This window comes from Balaenoptera ricei, chromosome 1 (genome assembly GCF_028023285.1).
Source record: "Balaenoptera ricei isolate mBalRic1 chromosome 1, mBalRic1.hap2, whole genome shotgun sequence".
In the NCBI taxonomy this organism is placed as follows: domain Eukaryota; kingdom Metazoa; phylum Chordata; class Mammalia; order Artiodactyla; family Balaenopteridae; genus Balaenoptera; species Balaenoptera ricei.
Window position 1 is genome coordinate 131,892,114 of NC_082639.1, and position 22,454 is coordinate 131,914,567.

At 38.9% G+C, this 22,454-nt stretch overlaps 2 protein-coding genes across 3 annotated transcripts in view; one reads left to right on the plus strand and one right to left on the minus strand.

Annotated features, from left to right (window-relative positions):
- The window catches only part of FIRRM (FIGNL1 interacting regulator of recombination and mitosis), a 366,159-nt gene that overhangs the window by 59,176 nt on the left and 284,529 nt on the right, over positions 1 to 22,454 (plus strand). The window lies entirely within an intron of this gene.
- F5 (coagulation factor V) overlaps positions 12,012 to 22,454 on the minus strand; it is an 82,420-nt gene continuing 71,977 nt past the window's right edge. Inside the window, exons 20-25 of the mRNA XM_059935936.1 lie at positions 21,851 to 21,954; positions 21,081 to 21,236; positions 18,704 to 18,848; positions 17,311 to 17,462; positions 14,257 to 14,439; positions 12,012 to 12,514 (exon numbers count right to left, since the gene is read on the minus strand). Coding sequence (XP_059791919.1) covers positions 12,371 to 12,514; positions 14,257 to 14,439; positions 17,311 to 17,462; positions 18,704 to 18,848; positions 21,081 to 21,236; positions 21,851 to 21,954 — 884 coding nt within the window. The 3' untranslated portion in view covers positions 12,012 to 12,370. The remainder of the gene's footprint in view (positions 12,515 to 14,256; positions 14,440 to 17,310; positions 17,463 to 18,703; positions 18,849 to 21,080; positions 21,237 to 21,850; positions 21,955 to 22,454) is intronic.

Consider the following 22,454-nt stretch of genomic DNA (forward strand, 5'->3'; position numbering starts at 1 on the left):
TTCACTGAATGTACAGCTACACATGGGTCAATTTCCTTTGAGAGAAATCTAGAAACAAATTGAGTGACTCCTACACATTGGGTGACTGAGAAAATGCCCACATCGAAATGGGTAGGAAGGGCTGAGAATACATATTCACCATAAACCCGACCCCCAGCAGAGTGCCTTTCAATCAGGAGAGAACCCCAAAATTCTCAGCTTCTCCCTGTGAGTAAAGGTTTGGATCACACATCTAGTGCCCCAACTTTTACAACTGCCACCTGAGGAATGGAAATGCCCAAATCACCCAGCTGAGAGAGCCAGTCGAGTTTGGCATTCACAAGTCCCACAGGACCATAGCAAACAGAGAAAGAATGGTTAAAGGAGCACATGAACACTCCCTGCAGTTATACCCCAGGGCTCAGTGCAAAGGGAGCAGTCAAAAACTCCCTTCTCCCAATTTCTGCTAGAAGGGATTTGACTGTATACTTTCCCAGCTGCTATTTGAGGTTCTGGCTTCTAATCAGCCTGCATGTGGCAGCTGACTGGGATCCTCCCAGGAGCCTGAAAGAGTTGGTGGGCATGTCCCCTGCTGTGTCCCCTAGCTTGCTACAGCGGTAAACCAAGTCTCCAGCTTCTCCCTGGAAGAAACATACTCACCCATGTAGCACATCAAATATCACAGCTGCCACATGAGGGACTGGCTCGCAAATCACCTAGCTCTGGGTACTGATGGGGCTTGGCATTTACGAGTCCCCCAGGACCACAGAAAACAAAGAGGTGGCTCTGTATGGGTGCACAAGTCCTACCAGAGACTATTGCTTCTGGCTCAGCAGAGTGAGTAGGCAAAAACACCCATTTCCAAGTTTCTCCCTGATAGATCTATATTGCATATCTAATGTCCTGACTTTCTTAGCTGCTGCTCGAAAGTCAAGCTTCCAATTAGCCTTCATCAGAGAGCTGATGGGGCAGGCAGTTAACAGTCCTCTGGGACCCCTGAACAGCCGTGTGGGCATTTCCCATTGCCTTTGGGACAGTGGCAGGTCCTGGTACAACCTAATCTACTGGGAGCCACTAGGAGCAAAGAAGGTGGCTTGGTCAATCACAGAGGTTTGAGAGGCAACCAGGAGCTCAGGTGGGCTGACTGATGAGGTTCATCTCCTACACGACACAGTCTGTCAAGACTGGGAGAGGTGGCTGTTTTATCTAATGCACAGAAACAAATGTAGAGAGTCAAGAAAAAGGAAGAAACAGGAAGATATATTCCAAACAGAAGAACAAGGTAAATATCCAGAAACTGACCGGATGGCTTCACAGTTGAATTCTACAGAACACGTAACGAAGAATTAATACCAATCCTTCTCAAACTCTTCCAAAAAATTGAAGAAGTGAGAATATTCCTAAACTTATATTACAAGGCCAACATTATACTCATACCAAAGCCAGATAAGGACACAAAAGAAGATTACAGGCCAATATCCTTGATGAACATAGATACAAAAATGCTCATCAAAATTTTAGCAAACTGAATTCAACAGTACATCAAAAGGATCATACTCTGTGATCACATGGGATTTATTCCTGGTTCGACATATGCAAATCAAAATATGTGATATACCACATTAAAAAATTAATGATAAAAATCGTATCATCTCAATACATGCAGAAAAAGTATTTGACAAAATTCAACATCCTTTCATGATAAAAACTCTCAAGTTGGGTATAGCTGAAATGCACCTCAGCATAATACAGAGCATATCTGAGAAGTCCACAACTAATATCATACTCAATGGTGAAAAGCTGAAAACTTTTCCTTTAAGATCAGGAATAAGAAAAGGATGCCTACGTTCACCATTTCTATTCAACATATGGAAGTTATAGCGGGAGGAATTATGCAAAAAAAAAAAAAAGATATCCAAATCTGAAAGGAACATGTAAAATTGTTATTTGCAGATGATATGATCTTATATGTAGAAAATCCTAAAGGCTCAACCAAAAAACCTTTGGAATTAGTAAATGAATTCAGTAAAATGGCAGGATACGAAATCATTATACAAAAACTAGTTGCATTTCTATACACTAACAATGAACTATTGAAAAGAGAAATTAAAACAATCCCATCTATAACAGAATCAAAAAGAATAAATATTTAGGAATAAATTCTCTCACGTGAAAGATCTGTACACTGAAAAGTATAAAACATTGAGAAAAGAAATCAAAGACACAGTTGAATGGAAAGATGTTTTCTATCATGGATTGCAAGAATGTATAATGTTAAAATGTCCATAGTATCCAAAGCAGTCTACAAATTCAATGCAATCCCTCTAAAAATTTCAATGGCTTTTTTTCACGGAAATAGAAAAAGCAATCCTAAAATTTCTATGTATCCACAAAAGACCCTGAATTGCTATAGCAATCTTAAAGAGTAAAGGTGGAGACATCACACTTCCTGATTTCAACTATATTATAAAGCTATAGTAATCAAAACATTATGGTATTGGCATAAAAACAGACACATGGACAAATGGAACAGAATCAAAGCCCAGAAATTAACCCATGAAGATATGGTCAATTAATTTTTGACAGAGGTACCAAAAATACGCAATGGGGAAAGGATAGTCTCTTCGACAAATTGTGTAAAAACTCAAAATCCACATGCAAAAGAATGAAATTGGACCTCTATCTTACACCATACACAAAAATCAACTTGAAATGTATTAAAGACTTGAATGCAAGATCTGAAATCATAAAACTTCTAAAATAAAATATATGGCATGGCTCCTTGACATTTTTCTTGGCAACGATTTTTTTGGATATGACACCCAAAGCACAGGCAACAAAAGCAAAAGTAAACAAATGGAACTTACCAAACTAAAAAGGTTCTGTACAGCAAAGGAAACCATCAGCAAAGTGCAAAGGCAGCCTATGAAATGGGAGAAAATATTTGCAAACTACATAATCAACAAGAGATTAATATCCTAAACATTTAAGGAACTCATATAACTCAAGAGCAAAAACACCAAATAACTCAATTTAAAAATGGGCAAAACCTGAAAAGACATTTTTCCAAAGATGACATACAGATGGCCAACAGGTATATGAAAAGATACTCAATGTCACTAATCACCACGGAAACGCAAATCAAAACTATAAAGAGATATCACCTAACCTGTTAGAATGACTATTATCAAAAAGATAAGAAATAACAAGTGTTGGTGAGGATGTAGAGCAAGGGAACCCTTGTACGCTGTTAGTGAGAATGTAAACTGGTACAGCCACTATGGGAAACAGTATGAAGATTCCTCAAAAAATTAGAAATGAAACTACCATATGATCCAGCAATCCCACTTCTGAGTATATATCCAAAGGAAAGAAAACTACTAGCCTGAAGACATATCTGCACTCCCATGTTCCTTACAGCATTTTCACAAAAGCCAAGGTATAGAAACGACCTAAGTATTTGTAGATGGATGAATGGATAAAGAAAATGTGGTCTGTATATACAATGGAGGATTATTGAGCCATGAAAAAGAATAAAATCTTGTCATTTGTGACAACATGGATGAATCGGGAGTGTATCATAAGTGAAATAAGCTAGACAGAGAAAGACAAGTACTGCATGGTATCACTTATATGTGGAATCCTAAAAAAAAAGTCAAACTTATAGAAACAAAGAGTAGAATGGTGGTGGCCAGGGGCTGGCTGGTAGGGGAAACAGGAAGAGGTTGGTAAAAGGGTACAAACTTACTGTTATAAGATGAATAAATTCTGAGAATCATCAGTATAGCATGGTGACTACAGTCAATGATACTACATTGTATAATTGAGATTTGCTAATATTAGATCTTCAGCATTCTCATTTTTAGAAAAAGTAACTATGTAAGTTGATGGAGGTGTTAAATAACTTGATGGGAATCTTTTTACAATGCACACATATATCAAACCAACACATACACTTTAAATATATTTCTATTTTATTTTTCAATTATGCCTCAAAACTCAAACGTTTAAAACTTAAAAAAAGAAAGCCAATGTTTTGTGGATGTTTGAAACTCCTGTATGTATTCACAATGCTCAGCCCACCCATAGGTGCAATAGGAACTCTGGTAGTTAGTATCTAAAGATGCTCCCAAAGATTTATCTCCCCTGGAACAACCTTTGTGTCATTACATCCTACATTGCATCTAGACTGGCCTGTGACTTGTGTGAACCAATAGAATGCAGCAGAAGGGAGGCTCCAGTTCTGGGCCTAGCTTTAAAAGGACAGGCAGCTTCTGAGGTGGAGTCAGGATGGTGGTGTGGGAAGACGTGGAGTGAGCATCTCCCCACAACTAGGGCACCTACTGGCCACTGGTGGGGGACTGTGACACCCAAGGAGACGGGAGGAACCCCAAGATGAACCAGTAGGACATATGGGGACTGAGAGGGGAGGAGAAGTGGAGGCCAGACAGGATTGGCGCCCCTGAAGCCAGGGAGATCAGGAGAGGCAGGTGGGAGGGACTCTCCGGGAAGAGCAGGAGAGGAGTGGAGGGCGATCGCCTGGCCCACTCTGGCCAGGAGCCTGTTGAGCTCCCAGACCGGTACCCCTTGCTCCAAAGCCCCATCCAGGACGTGTGGGTCCTGGGGGCATAGGAGAGAGTCTGGGAGATCAGGAGATGCAGGAAAGAGGGGCCCTCCGGGAGGAGCGGAAGAGGAGAGGAGGGTGATTGCCCTGCCCACTCGGTCATGGGGAGCCTGCTGAGCTCCCAGGCCAGTCCCCTGTGCTCTAAAGCCCCCTCCAGGCCGCATAGGTCCTTGGGAGCATACGAGGGAGGCTGGGGAGATCAGGAGAGGCAGAGGGAGGGGCTCTACCATACCAGAGGAGCAGGAGAGGAGAGGAGGGCGTTTGCCCTGCCCACTTGAGCCCAGGAGCCTGCTGGGCTCCCAGGTGAGGTCCCCTGCCCTCTGAGACCAGGGATGGGGGGCACGCCTGGGCCCCTTCTGTTCTTTGAGCATAAGCCCCACCCCCCACAACCCCCAGGGCCTTTTCCAGCCCTATGGGTCCTGAGCATTGGCCCCGCCCACCACCCAAACCTCACCCTTACTTAAGCCCCGCCCTCCACAGCCAAGGCCTTCCCCCATCCCCCCTTTTTTTCCCCTCCTCTTTTTTACTATTGTGGTACTGCTGTACCTTCTGGTTGTTGAGTCATCTATATTTTTATTTTTATATTCTTCCTAACATATCTGTTATTTTCCTGGTCTAATTTTATTTTTTACTTTGTTATTGCTTTTGTTTTTGTTTTTTTTTTTGCCGCCCCAGGTGGGATCTTGGCTCACGAGCCTGGGGTTGGGCCAAAGCTCCTGCAGTGGGAGCTCCGAGTCCGAACCACTGGACTAAGAGAGAACCTCAGACCCCAGGGAATATTCATCGGAGTGAGATTTCATGGAGTTCCTCATCTCAACACCAAGACCCAGCTCTACCCAATAGCTTACAAACCCCAGAGTTGGAAACCTCAGGCCAAACAACCAGTAAGAAAGGAACATGATCCCACTCATTAAAAAAAAAAAAAAATGAGATGGCAAAAATATATGTAACAGATGAAGGAGCAAGGTAAAAACCTACAAGACCAAATAAATGAGGAGGAAATAGGCAATCTACCTGAAAAAGAATTCAGAGTAATGATAGTAAAGATGATCCAGAATCTCAGAAATAGAATGGAGGCACAGATTGAGAAAATACAAGAAGTGTTTAACAAAGATCTAGAAGAACTAAAGAACAAACAAACAGAGATGAACAACATAATAACTGAAATGAAAAATACACTAGGAGGAATCAATAACAGAATAACTGAGGCAGAAGAATGAATAAGTGAGCTGAAAGACAAAACAGTGGAAATAACTGCCGAGGAGCAGAATAAAGAAAAAAGAAAAAAAGAATTGAAGACAATCTCCGAGACCTCTGGGACAACACTAAACGCACCAACATTTGAATTGTAGGGGTCCCAGAAGAAGAAGAGAAAAAGAAAGGGTGTGAGAAAATATTTGAAGAGATTATAGTTGAAAACTTCCCTAACATGGGAAAGGAAATAGTCACCCAAGTCCAGGAAGCACAGAGGGTTCCATACAGGATAAACCCTAGGAAAAAGACACCAAGACACATATTAATCAAACTAACAAAAAATTATTCAAAGAAAAAGTATTAAAAGCAGCAAGGGAAAAACAAAAAACAACATACAAAGGAATCCCCATAAGGTTATCAGCTGATTTTTCAGTGGAAACTCTACAGGCCAGAAGGGAGTGGCAGGATATACTTAAGGTGATGAAAGAGAAAAACCTACAACCAAGATTACTCTACCCAGCAAGGATCTCATTCAGATTCAATGGAGAAGTCAAAAGCTTTTCAGATGAGCAAAAGCTAAGAGAATTCAGCACCACCAAACCAGCTTTACAACAAATGCTAAAGAAACTTCTCTAAGCAGGAAACACAAGAGAAGAAAAAGACCCACAAAAACAAACCCAAAACAATTAAGAAAATGGTCATAGGAACATACATATCAGTAATAACCTTGAATGTAAATGGATTAAATGCCCCCACCAAAAGACAGACTGGCTGAATGGATACAAAAACAAGACCCATATATATGCTGTCTACAAGAGACCCACTTCAGACCTAGGGACACATACAGACTGAAAGTGAAGGGATGGAAAAAGATATTCCATGCAAATGGAAATCACAAGAAAGCTGGAGTACCAATACTTATATCAGATAAAATAGACTTTAGAATAAAGACTGTTACAAGAGATAAGGAGGGACACTACATGATGATCAAAGGATCAATCCAAGAAGAACATATAACACTTATAAATGTTTATGCACCCAACATAGGAGCACCTCAATACATAAGGCAAATGCTAACAACCATGAAAGGAGAAATCAACAGTAACACAATAAGAGTAGGGGAATTTAACACCCCACTTACACCAATGGACAGATCATCCAAACAGAAAATAAATAAGGAAACACAAGCTTTAAATGACACAATAGACCATATAGATCTAATTGATATTTATAGAACATTCCACCCAAAAGTGGCAGAATACACTTTGTTCTCAAGAGCACATGGAACATTCTCCAGGATAGATCACATCTTGGGTCACAAATCAAGCCTCAGAAAATTTAAGAAAATTGAAATCGTATCAAGCATCTTTTCTGACCACAACGCTATGAGATTGGAAAGCAATTACAGGAAAAAAACTGTAAAAAACACAAATACATAGAGGCTAAACAGCACTACTAAATAACCAAGAGATCACTGAAGAAATCAAAAAAGAAAAATACATAGAAACAAATGACAATGAAAACACGACAACCCAAAACCTATGGGACGCAGCAAAAGCAGTTCTAAAAGGGAAGTGTATAGCAATTCAAGCTCACCTTAAGAAACAAGAAAAATCTCAAATAAACAATCTAACGCTACACTTAAAACAACTAGAGAAAGAAGAACAAACAAAACCTAAAGTCAGTAGAAGGAAAGAAATCATAAAGATCAGAGCAAAAATAAATGAAATACAAACGAAGAAAACAATAGCAAAGCTCAATAAAACTAAAAGCTGGTTCTTTGGGAAGATAAACAAAATTGATAAACCCTTAGCCAGACTCATCAAGAAAAAAAGGGAGAGGATGCAAATCAATAAAATTAGAAATGAAAAAGGAGAAGTTACAGCAGACACCGCAGAAATACAAAGCATCCTAAGAGTCTACTAAAAGCAGCTCTATGCCAATAAAATGGACAACCATGAAGAAATGGACAAATTCTTGGAAAGGTACAATTTTCAAGAGTGAACCAGGAAGAATTAGAAAATATAAACAGACCTATCACAAGTAATGAAATTGAAACCATAATTTAAAATCTTCCAACAAACGAAAGTCCAGGACCAGATGGCTTCACAGGCAAATTCTATCAAACATCTAGAGAAGAGCTAACACCGATCCTTCTCAAACTCGTCCAAAAAATTGCAGGGGAAGAAACACTCCCAAATTCATTCTATGAAGCCACCATCACCCTGATACCAAAACCACAAAAGATATCACAAAAAAAGAAAATTATAGGTCAATATCACTGATGAACATAGATGCAAAAATCCTGAACTAAATACTAGCAAACAGAATCCAATAGCACATTAAAAGGATCATACACCATGATCAAGTGGGATTTATCCCAGGGATGCAAGCATTCTTCAATATATGCAAATCAATCAATGTGATACACCACATTAACAAATTAAGGAATAAAAACCATATGATCATCTCAATAGATGCAGAAAAAGCTTCTGACAAAATTCAACACCAATTTATGATAAAAACTCTCCAGAAAATGGGCATAGAGGGAACCTACCTCAACATAATAAAGGCCATATATGACAAACCCACAGCAAGCATCATACTCAATGGTGAAAAACTGAAAGCATTTCTGCTAAGATCAGGAACAAGACTCTCACCACTCTTATTCAACATAGTATTGGAAGTCCTAGCCACAGCAATCAGAGAAGAAAAAGAAATAAAAGGAATACAAATTGGTAAAGAAGTAAAACTGTCACTGTTTGCTGATGACATGATACTATACATAGAAAATCCTAAAGATGCCACCAGAAAGCTACTAGAACTAATCAATGAATTTGGTAAGGTTGTAGGATACAAAATTAATGCACAGAAATCTCTGGCATTCCTATACACCAACATCGAAAAATCAGAAAGAGAAATTAAGGAAACACTCCCATTTACCATTGCAACAAAAAGAATACAATACTTAGGAATAAACCTAAGGAGACGAAAGACTTGTACTCAGAAAACTATAAAACACTGATGAAAGAAATCAAAGATGACATAAACAGATGGAGATATATACCATGTTCTTGGATGGGAAGAATCAATATTGTGAAAATGACTATACTACCCAAAGCAATCTACAGATTCAATGCCATCCCTTTCAAACTACCAATGGCATTCTTCACAGAATTATAATTAGAATTAGAAAAAAAAATTACAATTCATATGGAAACACAAAAGACCCCGAATAGCCAAAGCAATCCTGAGAAAGAAAAATGGAGTTGGAGGAATCAGACTCCCCAATCTCAAACTATACCACAAAGCTACAGTAATCAAGACAGTATGTTACTGGCACAAAAACAGAAATATAGATCAATGATACAGGATAGAATGCCCAGAGATAAACCCACGCACATATGGGCACCTAATTTATGACAAAGGAGGCAAGAACATACAATGGAGAAAAGACAACCTCTTCAATAAGTGGTGCTGGGAAAACTGGACAGCTGCATGTAAAAGAATGAAATTAGAACACTACCTAACACCATACACAAAAATAAACTCCAAATGGATTAAAGACTTAAATGTAAGACCAGACACTATAAAACTCTTAGAGGAAAAGATAGGAAAACACTCTTTGACATAAACCACAGCAAGATCTTTTTTGACCCACCTCCTAGAGTAATGGAAATAAAAACTAAAATAAACAAATGGGACTTAAAAGCTTTTGCACAGCAAAGGAAACCGTAAACAAGACAACAAAAAGACAACCCTCAGAATGGGAGAAAATATTTGCAAATGAAACAATGGACAAAGGATTAATCTCCAAAATATACAAACAGCTCATGGAGGTCAATATCAAAAAAACAAACAATCCAGTTAAAAAATGGGCTGAAGACCTAAATAGACATTTCACCAAGGAAGATATACAGATGGCCAAGAGGCACATGAAAAGATGCTCAAAATCACTAATTATTAGAGAAATGCAAATCAAAACTACAATGAGATATTACCTCACACTGGTCAGAATGGTGATTATCAACAAATCTAGAAACAATAAATGCTGGAAAGGGTATGGTGAAAAGGGCACCCTCTTGCAGTGTTGGTGGGAATGTAAATTGATACAACCTCTATGAAAAACAGTATGGAGGTTCCTTACAAAACTAAAAATAGAACTACCATATGACCCAGCAATCCCACTACTGGGCATATACCCTGAGAAAACCATAATTCAAAAAGAGATATGTACCACAATGTTCATTGCAGCACTATTTACAATAGCCAGGACATGGAAGCAACCTAAATGTCCATCAACAGATGAATGGATAAAGAAGATGTGGCACATATATACAATGGAATATTACTCAGCCATAAAAAGAAACAAAATTGAGTTATTTGTAGTGAGGTGGATGGACCTAGAGACTGTCATACAGAGTGAAGTAAGTCAGAAAGAGAAAAATAAATACCGTATGCTAACACATATATATCTAATCTAAAAAAAAAAAATGGTACTGATGAACCTAGTTGCAGGGCAGGAATAAAAAGATAGACATAGAAAATGGACTTGAGGACATGAGGTGGGAGGGTGAAGCTGAGGCAAAGTGAGAGTAGCATCGACATACACGCACTACCGAATGTAAAATAGATGGCTGGTGGGAAGCAGCAGCATAGCACAGGGAGATCAGCTCGGTGCTTTGTGATGACCTGGAGGGATGGGATAGGGAGGATGAGAGGGAAGCTCAAGATGGAGGGGATATGGGGACATGTGTCTGCATATGGCTGATTCACTTTGCTGTGCAACAGAAACTAACACAGTATTGTGAAGTAATTATACTACAATAAAGATCTATTAAAAAAAAAAAAGGACTGGCAGCTTCTGCTTCCTACCTCTTTTTTTTTTTTAGTTAATTAATTTATTTATGGCTGTGTTAGGTCTTCGTTTCTGTGCGAGGGCTTTCTCTAGTTGTGGCAAGTGGGGGCCACTATTCATCATGGTGTGCGGGCCTCTCACTATCGCGGCCTCTCTTGTTGTGGAGCACAGGCTCCAGATGCGCAGGCTCAGTAATTGTGGCTCACGGGCCCAGTTGCATCCGTGGCATGTGGGATATTCCCAGACCAGGGCTCGAACCCGTGTCCCCTGCATTGGCAGGCAGATTCTCAACCACTGTGCCACCTGGGAAGCCCCTGCTTCCTACCTCTTGAACACACTTGCTTTTGGGAGCCTCTATCACCCTTTAAGAAGTCTAGATCACTTGTTGGAGACACCAAGTGAACAGACCACGTGGAGAAGCCATGCAATGAGGAGAGAATCTGAAACTACTTGGAGAGGGACAGAGGACCAGCTGTCCCAACAGTCAGTTGAGCCTCCTGATGACTCTGGCTACAGTCACTGTCTAACTGTAAACTCACTAGAGACCCCAAATGAAGCCAGCAGTAAAACCACCCAGCTGTGCCCAGTCAACCTACAGAATCAAGAGAAATAATAAATTAGTGGTTGTTTTAAGCACTAAGTTTTGGGGTGGTTTGTTCCACTAAAATAGATAGCCTCACCAGTGAGTCTCTCCCATGTGACTTAGAGGATACCAGAAGGCTCCTCAGTCTCAAAATGTCTGTAAAATCATTAGATGCCAAGTTCCCAGGGAAGGGAGTGCTTGAAAGGGGAAGGGAGAGGTGGAGGCTGGGGCCATAAAGAGAAAGGCACTGAGAGAGAATTTCAACTGTTTGCCACTTTGGGCAGGGGCCAGTTCTAGCAAGAACAGCTGCATTTGGGCCAAGGGTTTCAATGCTCTGTATTACAGGTATTCACTTTCCTGTAGGTGAGCCTGTGTTTTGAAACAGTGTGCCATGTACTACCAGCTGGAATGAAGCCAAGGTTACATGTTCAGCCATCCCATGGTTATTTTAGATCTGTTCTATTAATGATCCCTAACCCTGAACATCAATATATGCAATCAGTCCCAAGGGAGACCAGACCAGATTCACAAGTCCAGCGGGACCACTGAAAACATGCTTACTTGTATCTTTACTCGTGGAGGGTCAGAAAAATCATTATCATGTCAGTAAGACAGAGTATTTTAAGCACGTGTCGTTTCATATAGTAAGACTTTTTCTCTCCACTGTCAAGAAAAACAAACCATTTAGAAATACTGTTTGTTTCCTATACTCTTAAATCATAGTTTCTTTAAAGAAAAATATAAGAATGAAAGTTATCCGGGTTTATAAATGATTTAATAGAGTAATATCTCTTTTATTAATGTGTATAGGGTTTGAGAACTATAATGAAGAATGTTAACTACATGAATATTTCTTTATATAGCATTTTTAATCAATGAAAGATAAGCCTTTTCTTGTTGGTTCTTGATATTTTCCCATCTATACTCAAATTAATGCAGAGATAATAGTCATCATCTTACTTAGTGGTTATAAGGAGTTATAAAGGTTTCACATATAAAATTTTATTCTCTAATAGAAAAAAGAGAAATAGTGGAAAAATTTTAATATTTAAAATAGCTCTAAAATACATTGTCCACTCTAAATGGTTTGATATCTTTGAGTCCCTCCTATCTTTTAGAATAATCAATTCTATTAAATATCACAGCCAAAGAGTTCCAGGCGAAGTGCAATGCTTTGATTCCATGTTTTAGGAATGATGCGTATAAACCTGGAAATGATTGGTGGGTTGAAAAAGTTCTTCACATGTCCTTTGATATTATTATTTCCTTCGAAAATCTGAAAGCAAAATATGAGAAAATCTTTAAGGATGGCATAATGGGTGTAAAAATCTTATACCTGAAGGTAACATAATATTGTATATCAACTGTATCTCAATTTAAAAAACTTATAATTTTTTTATCCTTTTAGTTCAAACTGTGGGCGTTAGTGAACACATACAACATTATCACAAAGATGATCCTCAATCAATTATGAACTCGCACTCCAGACATACCTCTTTAGTGATATCACCTCATCAGTGATCTGAGTTGAAACAGGGAAAAATAAAGAAATCTGATACAGTGCTGTGGAGCAGCTGCAAAAGCATATCTGCCTTTAGCCCCTTTGTAGCTATGTGACTTGGAGCAAATTACTTATAGTCTCTGATTATCCATTTCCTTATTGGCAAAACAGGGATAATAAATTTTACCTCATAGAAGTTGTTGTAAAGATTTTAAAGAGTATGTAAACATATGACAAGTCTTTATTAAGTGCCAGATAATGGGCACCAATAAATGGTTAGCTATTACTAACTTTTAAAATAAAATGCATCATGTATTTTTATTTATCCTTTTTGGTCATATGCCCTATATCATCAACTAAACTGTGTTTTAGGTGCGTTTCTGTCATCCCCAGCAAGTTCCCCAAGATTTACATGCATCAGAAGCTAAGTCACTATTTGTTTATAAAAATGATTTTTGCCCTACTATGAGGATATCTTGATACAGTGAGAAATAAACCAAACCAAACCTAACAAATAAACAACCCAGGGGTTTAGAGAGAAAGAGATTCAAATCCATTAACTGAGATTAAGTGCTGAGCCCATGGTGAGTGTAAATGTCCATCCCCTTCTCCTGTGTTGCCCCTCCTACTGGTTTCAGCCCAATTCCCATTCCTGGAATATTAGGTTCATCTCCTTAGTTTTGCCTCTGGTAGTATTTTAAAACCGTATAACTAGGAATTCAGGAGTATAATGGAATAGTTCATCTTGCAGGAAATTAGTCTCCTCATCAGGAAGGATAACAATTGTTTTAATGACAATATGACACAGAAAGGTATATGGCCATGAGTATGTGATCAGCCATGAATAACAAGTACATCCAAGCTAATGCTAATATGGTAGAAGGTTTTCTAGACCCCTGTTACAGACTGTATGTTTGTGTCCTTCCAAAATGCATATGTTCAAACCCTAATCCTCAATGGGATGATACAAGGAGGTGGGTCCTTTGGGAGATGATTAGGGCTAGGATGGGGGTAGGGCCCTCATGGCATCTCTGTGTGTGCACGTACCAAGGAAGGCCATATGAAAGCACAACCAGGAAGACTGCCCTCACCAAAAACCCGACCATGCTGGTACCCTGATCTAGGATTCTAGCCTCCAGAACTGTGAGAAATACGTGTTTTTTGTTTGTCACCCAGTCTATGGTAATTTGTTATACAGTCCAAGCAGGCTGAGACAACCCTTTCACCATCTTTCTCAATCAGAGCTAATTAAACTTCACACCAGCCCCTGCTGTTTTGTCCTCATTCTTTTATAGGTGGCTCAGTCAAAGCAGAAAGATAGTGTGCATGGTCCCTGTCCCAAGACCAACTACCTACAGAGCTAGGACTTAGAAGACTTAAAGAGTGACACATGTCAGTGCATGCTTATCAAACTATTGATTTTGAAGAACTATTGAAGAACTATTTGCAAATTTGAGGTTCTGTTCTCATCACAGCAGTTTTCAAATTATTTTCTTTTTGCCAAGATACCCCTGTACCTTGTCCACCAACGAGGATTTCTCTCTGTAAGGTTTCCATTCAACTCCCTGGTCACTGTACTGGATGGTGTAGCTCTTCACATACATTTCAGAGGACAGAGACTTGCAACCCTGTGTTACAATCGCTGTTATCTTCTTGATTTTGAGCAGATCAATTTGTAACCACTGATTGTTGTTGTTTGCCTATGAAAATGATTAGAACAATGCATTTGACATTAAAACCTTTGCTTTTTTAGACCAAGATACTCAGAAATGCACTGAGCTGGAAGGATTTCTTTTCTGTCTCATCCCTGAGGATTCCCTTTCTCCTAGAATCCTTCCCTGTTCCTTCTTGTTTATTGTCAGCAGGTTTATAAACTTTTGGAATATTTCACACATTGTACAACAGTTATTTGTTTACTTGTGTTCCTTACCCTTTGAGGGCAGGGACTTAGTTTTGTTTTCAGGTGTTCACCACGATGTATGGCCCACAGATGGTGCTCAACAAAAAAATACATTTTATTTGAGAAAACGTATTAAATTGCTAAATTACCTGTAAATATTTTTCTCTTAAGCAAGTTTATTTAAATGCTACGGTGATATTACTGAAGAGTTATCTGAGAAAGAATTAGATAGTATCCTCTCTCAATTTAACTTATTTTAGAAAAGCCCCACTTTTCTTTCCATTGCTAATGTCCAATAGGAGAAGTAGTTCAATTTCTTCTTTTCTGATATTTCAAATAAATGTAATATCTGAGAGACCTAATAAAGCTACACCCAGGGCTGGATATGGCATAGTAGTTATCCTGTCTCTGACCTAACAAAATGCCTAATTTCATGATAGGCGCTTGGAGAAAGACGATCAGAAAGACTAATTGAGTTTTAGAGTAATCTGAGATTAATTTTCATCTTTGGGAGGTTTATCATGCCCCATAGTCTCATTCAATTCTATGTGAAATAATGAATATTGATATACTTTCTCAACATCACTCATATGTGCATGTCTGTATGTGTATATGTGTATACACATATGTGTGTATATGTGTAGTCACATGTATTTTTAAAGCAAATTAATTGAATTAAAATGATTGTATTAGATAATTTTGGTTAATTTTGTAACACCCTCTAGTGACATCTGGTGGTGTTTTAGTGTGTCTTCAAATCAAGGTTGTACGAGTGATACAGAATGCATATACATAGCTAGGGGAGCTTTGTAGGTGTAAATTTTTTTTGGAGGCATCAAAGAGGTAGAGACACTTCAGTCTGCGTGCATACCTGCATATGTCTGGCTTAGATTTTCCACCTCTCTAAAGAAACCCTATACAAGACATTTCATACTATTGAAGGTTAAGTGAAACAAATAGTTTTGACCTAAAATTCCAGATTTAAAATGACAGCTTTAAAAATTAAAATTAGACTTTTATCTTTGCAGCCTTTACTATATCACAAAAGTAAGAGCAAATTATATAGAGAGCAAAATTTTTTTAAAGGCTGTAAAACGGAGGGTGGGATGACAAGGTTACATCATGAACAGGTCTAAAGGGCCATCTGGGAAAGAATTGGTTGATACCCTCTCTCTAACCTTTTTTTTTTTGGCCGCGCTGCGTGGCTTGCAGATCTTAGTTCCCCCACCAGGGATCAAACCCAGGCCACCGGCAGTGGAAGCGGAGTCCTAACCACTGGAACGCCAGGGAAGTCCCTTTATTTTAGTTATATTTATTTTATTTTATTTATATTATAGAAATTAAATCAATATAATGTTACATAACATTATTACTTTTATTACTTTAGCTTCTGTGAGTCTCAGTTCCCCCCTTTGCAAAATTGCAAAATGAGGTGCTTGGGTTGCTTCAAATGGTGCAAGGAGCATAGATCTGTCTATCGGGAGAGTGGGATTCCTGATTCTGCCGCCAGGCTAAGCTAAAATTATTTAACCTCTTCTGCGTTTGGACTTAAAAGGAAAATCTGGACCAGATGCTTTGTAAAACCCTTTGCCTTTCTAACATTCTGTGATTCTGTGATGATCCAGAAATGAGTCTCAAGGCACAGACATAGTTGCCCAAGACTCTCTGTATGGGGCCCAGATAGTCTCTTCTACTTGCTCCCCTTGCATCACGCCATTCCCTCCTCCTTTATCTGGTGGCCTGATTTAAGATTAGGATGTGGGATTCTATACAGAGTCCAGGGAATTGGAGTGTAGCTTCCTTAAGGGAGGGAGTTAGGAGGACAGAAAATAGGGAACCTGGATTAAGTTGATTGACTGGACTGTTCTGATTTCTGATGCCATTCAGATTTTTCAGGTCAGTCAAAGAATGAAATAAATATGAGTCAATTATTAATCGTTACCCTAGAACTAAGTTACCTTAATTACTCAATGGGCTAATATCAAGGGCAATATAACTCTCTGCGAGATGTTCACAAAACTTAGATCACAGATTTATAAACCTGGTTTTGCAGCATCTTATCAGGCTGCCAATTATTTAAAGGAATGTTACAAAGTTCTGAAAAAATGAGAACAAAAAAATTTAAATGACACTCTTAAGAAAATGAAAAATATTGCTAAATTCTGGAGAGAACAAAAAGAAAACAAGATGTTGCAGATCTAAGTCATTTATCCCTAATGGAAGTTGTCTCGATCAGGAGTTGGCAAACTACAGCCCAAGGCCAAACTTGGCCTACTGCCTGTTTTTGTAAATAAGGTTTTATTGGAACACAGCCACGTTCGTGCATTTACCTATCCTTGACGGCTGCTTCCCTGCAACAATGGCACAGTTGAGTAGTTATGACAGAGAATGTATGGCTCACAAAGGCTAAAATATTATCTGGCCCTTTGCAGAAAAATTTTGCCCACCCCTAGTCTAAATCAAGACCACAGAGATGACAACTTCTCTCTGAGCCAAAGTTCAAGCTAAAGCTATCAAGACAACACACATCCTAGTTCTCAGACCTAGGATCATAATCTGCAGAAGCAGGAGATGATACTCTGGCTTCCCAGGCCCCCCATGTTCCCTGTAGTGAGGGCCTATGCTTTCTTCTGAAAGGCTGAGGGAATTCCATTTGCAGGGGACATTTCACCTTGGCTTGCCAAGCATTCACACGGCCCTGGGCATTAAGACGGGCACAGAAGGGTTCCCAGTAATCTCCCCACCACGATTTTTTAAATGAGGAAGCTGTGATTTGCTTGTTTTCTATCTTTCCACTTTCCATACCCAGTGGTGTGGAGCATCCTGTCAAGAAAAAAGTAATGTGATTAATTATATACCACTGATATTCCTTGCATGGCATTTTGTACTTCAGAGGAGACAAGAAATAATATTACTGCTAAGTAATGACAAAAACAACCATCAGAGCAATGAACATTTATTGTCCAAGTGCTAAACCCTGTTTTCAGGCTTCACATGTATTACTTAATGCTCTTAAATATCTCCATTTTACAAAGGAGAAAACAAAAGCACAGCAAGAAAAAGTGACTTGACTAAAATAACACTGCTAGAAGAATCAGAAACTAGCTTTGAGCCCAGGCAGTCTGACATCAAATACCATGTTCTAAACATCTAAACTCATTTCCCTCCTTCAGTGAGTCATGGAACCTTTGTTATATTGTTTAAATATGTCTTTATTTTGCCTTCCTTGTAGAAGAATATTTTTGCTGGACAGGTGTGCCTGTATATTGATCTCCCTACCCCCTCAGTCCTTGAGCAGCTAGGTGGTGCCTAGATCAACCAAGCCCAGGGTGGATTGCTTCATTCTTTTACCCCAGACTGTGAGACAGATATTATATTTTATATGTGCTTTGAAGTGAAAAAATTTGGAAAGCACCACTTTAAGAGTCAGAGAAGAAGAACAGTTGATAAAATCCTTAAGCATCTTGTTATATATAGTAGAATTTTATTCTGGCCATTTATGGTTATCTAGATTTATTTATACCACAGGTCACATTACATCCCCTGAAAAATAGAAGCTTACATAGAAAAGGCTTGGGTACCTACACAGAGTGTGAAACAGAATACAGAGTTCAAGCAAGGTTTCAGGAAGTTGGGAGGCAGATTTATATTTCAAAAACATTCACTGAACACCTAATATATGCCAGTAATGTTGCTAGATACTTTTATTACATTAAAGTCTGAGTGACGTGGCTGGAAGACTTTGGAAGAGTCAGACCTAGTTTGACTCTCAGTTCTTACTGAAAATGGGCTGATGGAGGTCATTCTTCCCTAGGGCCCTTCCTTAGAGGGTCAAGGCAGTAGCCATATGATCCAGGAATTGTTCAGAGAGCCTGCCCTCTGGCTGGTAGAACCAGTCTCAGTCTAGATCACAATGAGAGTTTACCTGACTGGAAACTCTGTTTCACAAAGGTTTTTCTAGGAGCCTAAGTGAAGAGAACTAAAAATTCTACCCATTCTCCCTTACCCCCCAAATCTTGATTTTCTGAGTGGCAGCTAGAAAACAATGCATCTGTGTTCCTTACCATTAACCTCGCAACCTTGCAGCTCCAATCGAAGGGCAGGTTTGTTATAGGATTTAGTTGGAGAGATCCTAATATATCTAGCCACAACAGGTGGGTCAAACTGATTCTCTTTTATTGTAGAGGCATCCGAATTGCCATTAAAATACTAGAGGAAGAGAGGAAAATTTAGTTACATAACAATTCTCTATAAAGTGATTTTATAATAAAATTTTCATCCAATTTCATATTGTAATATTAAGTTTTCATGTAGCCTGAATCAAATTAATTTGGTCTTAAAAGATAACTGGGAATACTTCCACTTCAGGAAGATGGTATACTTTGCCATATTCCTCCTGCTAAGTACAACTGAAAACATAAAAAGACTCTGAAAGGTGGAGAAAAGGCAGACTGGCTAGGGTTCTCAGGACCCAAGGAACAACACAGTGGTGAGTCCCCTGGGTTTTCTTTTTACTGCATATACAGACTTATAAGTAAAGAAGCCAGGAACCAGGAAACACGAATAGGTGCAGACAAAAAAAAAAAAAAAGAAAGCCAGCAAAAGCCTTCTTTCTCTAGCCTCAGGACCAGAAAAGAGCAGTCTAGCAAGACAGAAAACTTTTAGATAACAATTATTCTACTTCAAGCCAAACATCATAGAATAGAAAACACTGTGGCCCCTTTCCTACCAACAGCAGCAAAGAACAACTGGGGAGCCTAGACTTCCATGCTCATGAGACTGTAAGGAGGCACCCCAACACCCTGACTGGGGTTGTGTCAGAGAAAGCCAAATAGAGACCCAGGATCTTCATCTCTTCCAGCTTCTAATAAGGCTCCCACTCCTGCAGTGTCAGTGGATACCATCCCATCCCCACCCAGCAGCAAAGAGGAGGGGTTCCAGCTCAGGTGTCAACAGAGGAGGCCAAGTAGGGAATGGACTTTGACCTCTACCTGGCAGTAAGAGGCTGTGCCCCATCCCATTTCCCTGCCAGAACAGTGTCAGGAAGAGCCAACTAAAACAAAAGAGCGGATATCAGTGATACTGAAAACAGAAAAACAATAGATAACAGCAATGAAACAAAGGGCCAGTTATTTGAAAAGATTTTTAAAAATTGGCAAATCTCTAGCAAGACTGACAAAGCAAAAAAGAAGAGATGCAAATTACCAGTATCATAAATGCAATAGGCAATATCACTACAGACCCTGCAGACATCAAAAGGATAATAAGAGAATACTACAAACAACCCTTACACATAAATTTAACAACTTAGAGGAAATGGACCAATTGACTGAAAAAACACAAACTATCCAAATTCACCCAATATGAAATAGATAATTTGAAGGGCCTGTAACTATTAAAGAAATTGAATTTGTAATTTTAAAATTCCCAGAAAACAAATCTCCAGGTCCACCTGGTTTTGCTGGTGAATTATACCGAATGTTTAAAGAATTAACACCAATACTAGATTATCTCTTCCAGAAAACAGAATAGAAGAGCACACTACCTAATTTATTTTATGAAGCTAGTATTACTCTGATATTAAAACAAAAAAGACAGTATAAACAAATAAAACTACACACAAATATCCCTCATGAACACAGATGCAAAAATCTTTAAGCTATGGAGTTTAACTGTAATTTGTGTACTGTCTCCAATACTGATTGGTAAGAACCATAATTTAAGATTTTCATGATCTATTCTAAGGTATAGTGCAAATAATTTATTATTAGATATAGCTAAATGATAATATAGAAGATAGTAACATAGTAAATGATTTACAGAAAAAATGAAACTGATTCAAGGTTATCAATGTAATAATGGTGGACTGACTCCTTGCATTCAGATAGCTTTCTTTGGAGAGGGGGGTGAGGGAGAAGGGGAAGAATTAGGGCTGGTATAATTGGGTCATTGGGAATAAACTGGCTGAGGCCCTGGACAATCCAACAGGGGAAAGTCACTCCTCAGGCATGGCAGCAAAAAAAATAATGTGAGAATCACACTGCCTCAGAGCAACACTACTATTTCCTTCAGTTACACTGAAATAAAGAACAAAATAAAGTGTAAGAGTTAGTAAAATCAAAACTCTTGGTGGCCAATTTTTAGCATGAGCTCTTGAAGGCACAAGACCAGATATTCTACCCTACTGCATATCATCTGTCAATCTGAGAAGTCTGGTTATTTAGTTTGATTATAAAGAGATTTTTTTTTCAAGTTTTATGAAGTTTTGAAATTTCAGAAGTCAAGCTTATCCCTCCAATTTGTAATATATAGACACGTCATTTTACCACCTTCCTCCATAAGACACTAAGAAAGCCATTTGTATTTATAACACCCAGAAAGGTATTTTTAAAAAAGATATAGTAACCCTAGGCTCAGGAAGAAACAACAATGCACACAGACCATCACGTTCCTAGTGCTGTTCCCTTTGAAGATCCGCCAGTTTGTCCGGTCAGAGCTGTAAGCCACAAAGAACTCGGTGGTGTAGTAAGACTTCAGGTAGTGTTTGGCACCTTGGGTCTGGATCCCTGTGAACAGGACTTCCCTTTGCATGTCTACCTGCAATATAGAAAAGCCACTAAGCATAACCATCCTTGTCAACAAGTCACACACTGCCTTAATTCATTGTACAACTAACCTTCTTTAGAAAAAAGAACCAACACCTAACAAACTAATAAAATGGCTAGGAGCAATCCGTATTTGAGCACAGGGTACCTGAACTTGAATCCAAACTCAACCACTAACTAATGTATGTGACATTGGGAAGTTAGTTAATCCCTCTGTACATTAGGTTTTTTTTTATCTGTAAAATGGGATATTACTAGAAATAACCTCATAGGGTCCATTTTGAGTATGCAAAGTACTTAGAATGGTGCCTAGCACCTAGTAATTGTTATTTCCCCTAACAACATTGCAAGAACAACAAGAAGAAATTATTAAATCACTGTCATTTTTATTATTACAGGGAATCCCCTGGCAGTCCAGTGGTTAAGACTCTGCACTTGCTCTTCTGAGGGCCTGGGTTCAATCCCTGGTCAGGGAACTAATATCCCACAAGCCACGTAGCACTGCCAAAAAACAAAAACAAAAACAAAAACAAAAACAAAACACCGCACATTTTTACTATTACAGTAGCAGTAAATATTATCAGGTTAATAAGATCCAGGTTATACCTGGATCCAAGGCTTAGGGTTAAATTCTGTTGAAAGTTTTTCTGGGATCCAAGCATTATATGATCCACCGTTGTTTAGTCTTGCTAATTTGGGTTCCCAATAACCTAAATCCAAAGGAAGAAAAAAATTTATTCTGAATTAAAAAAAAACAAACAAAAAACACCATACAGCTAGCAATTTCTCAAGTGAGTTTAGTCCCAGTGGAAAACCAGATTCCTAAAGGAACTTCTGTTGCAATTAGGAGACCAGGTAGTTGACGCGGGCCTCAGCTACTAAGTCAGTCCCTGATGATGAAATCTTGGTTTCAGGTCTGTGCTTGGACAGCTGTCAACTACCACCCACCCCCTTTCTTGCATATAGGTCATATTTATTTTTTCTCAGTTACGGTGATGTGTTTTCTGCCTAGTGTGCCTGCCTAACAGAAAGACATGAGAGGAATTTATGGGAGCCTCATGATCCCTTACAATTGACCTTTTGATGTTGGGAAGAGTTTGAGGCAGAGAGAGGAAACTTAGGAGGAGTTCCTGACACACAGTGGGTGAACAAAAAATTTCTTGAACAGATGCATGGTTGATGCAGCAAAGGGCTCTATTAATGGGGACTG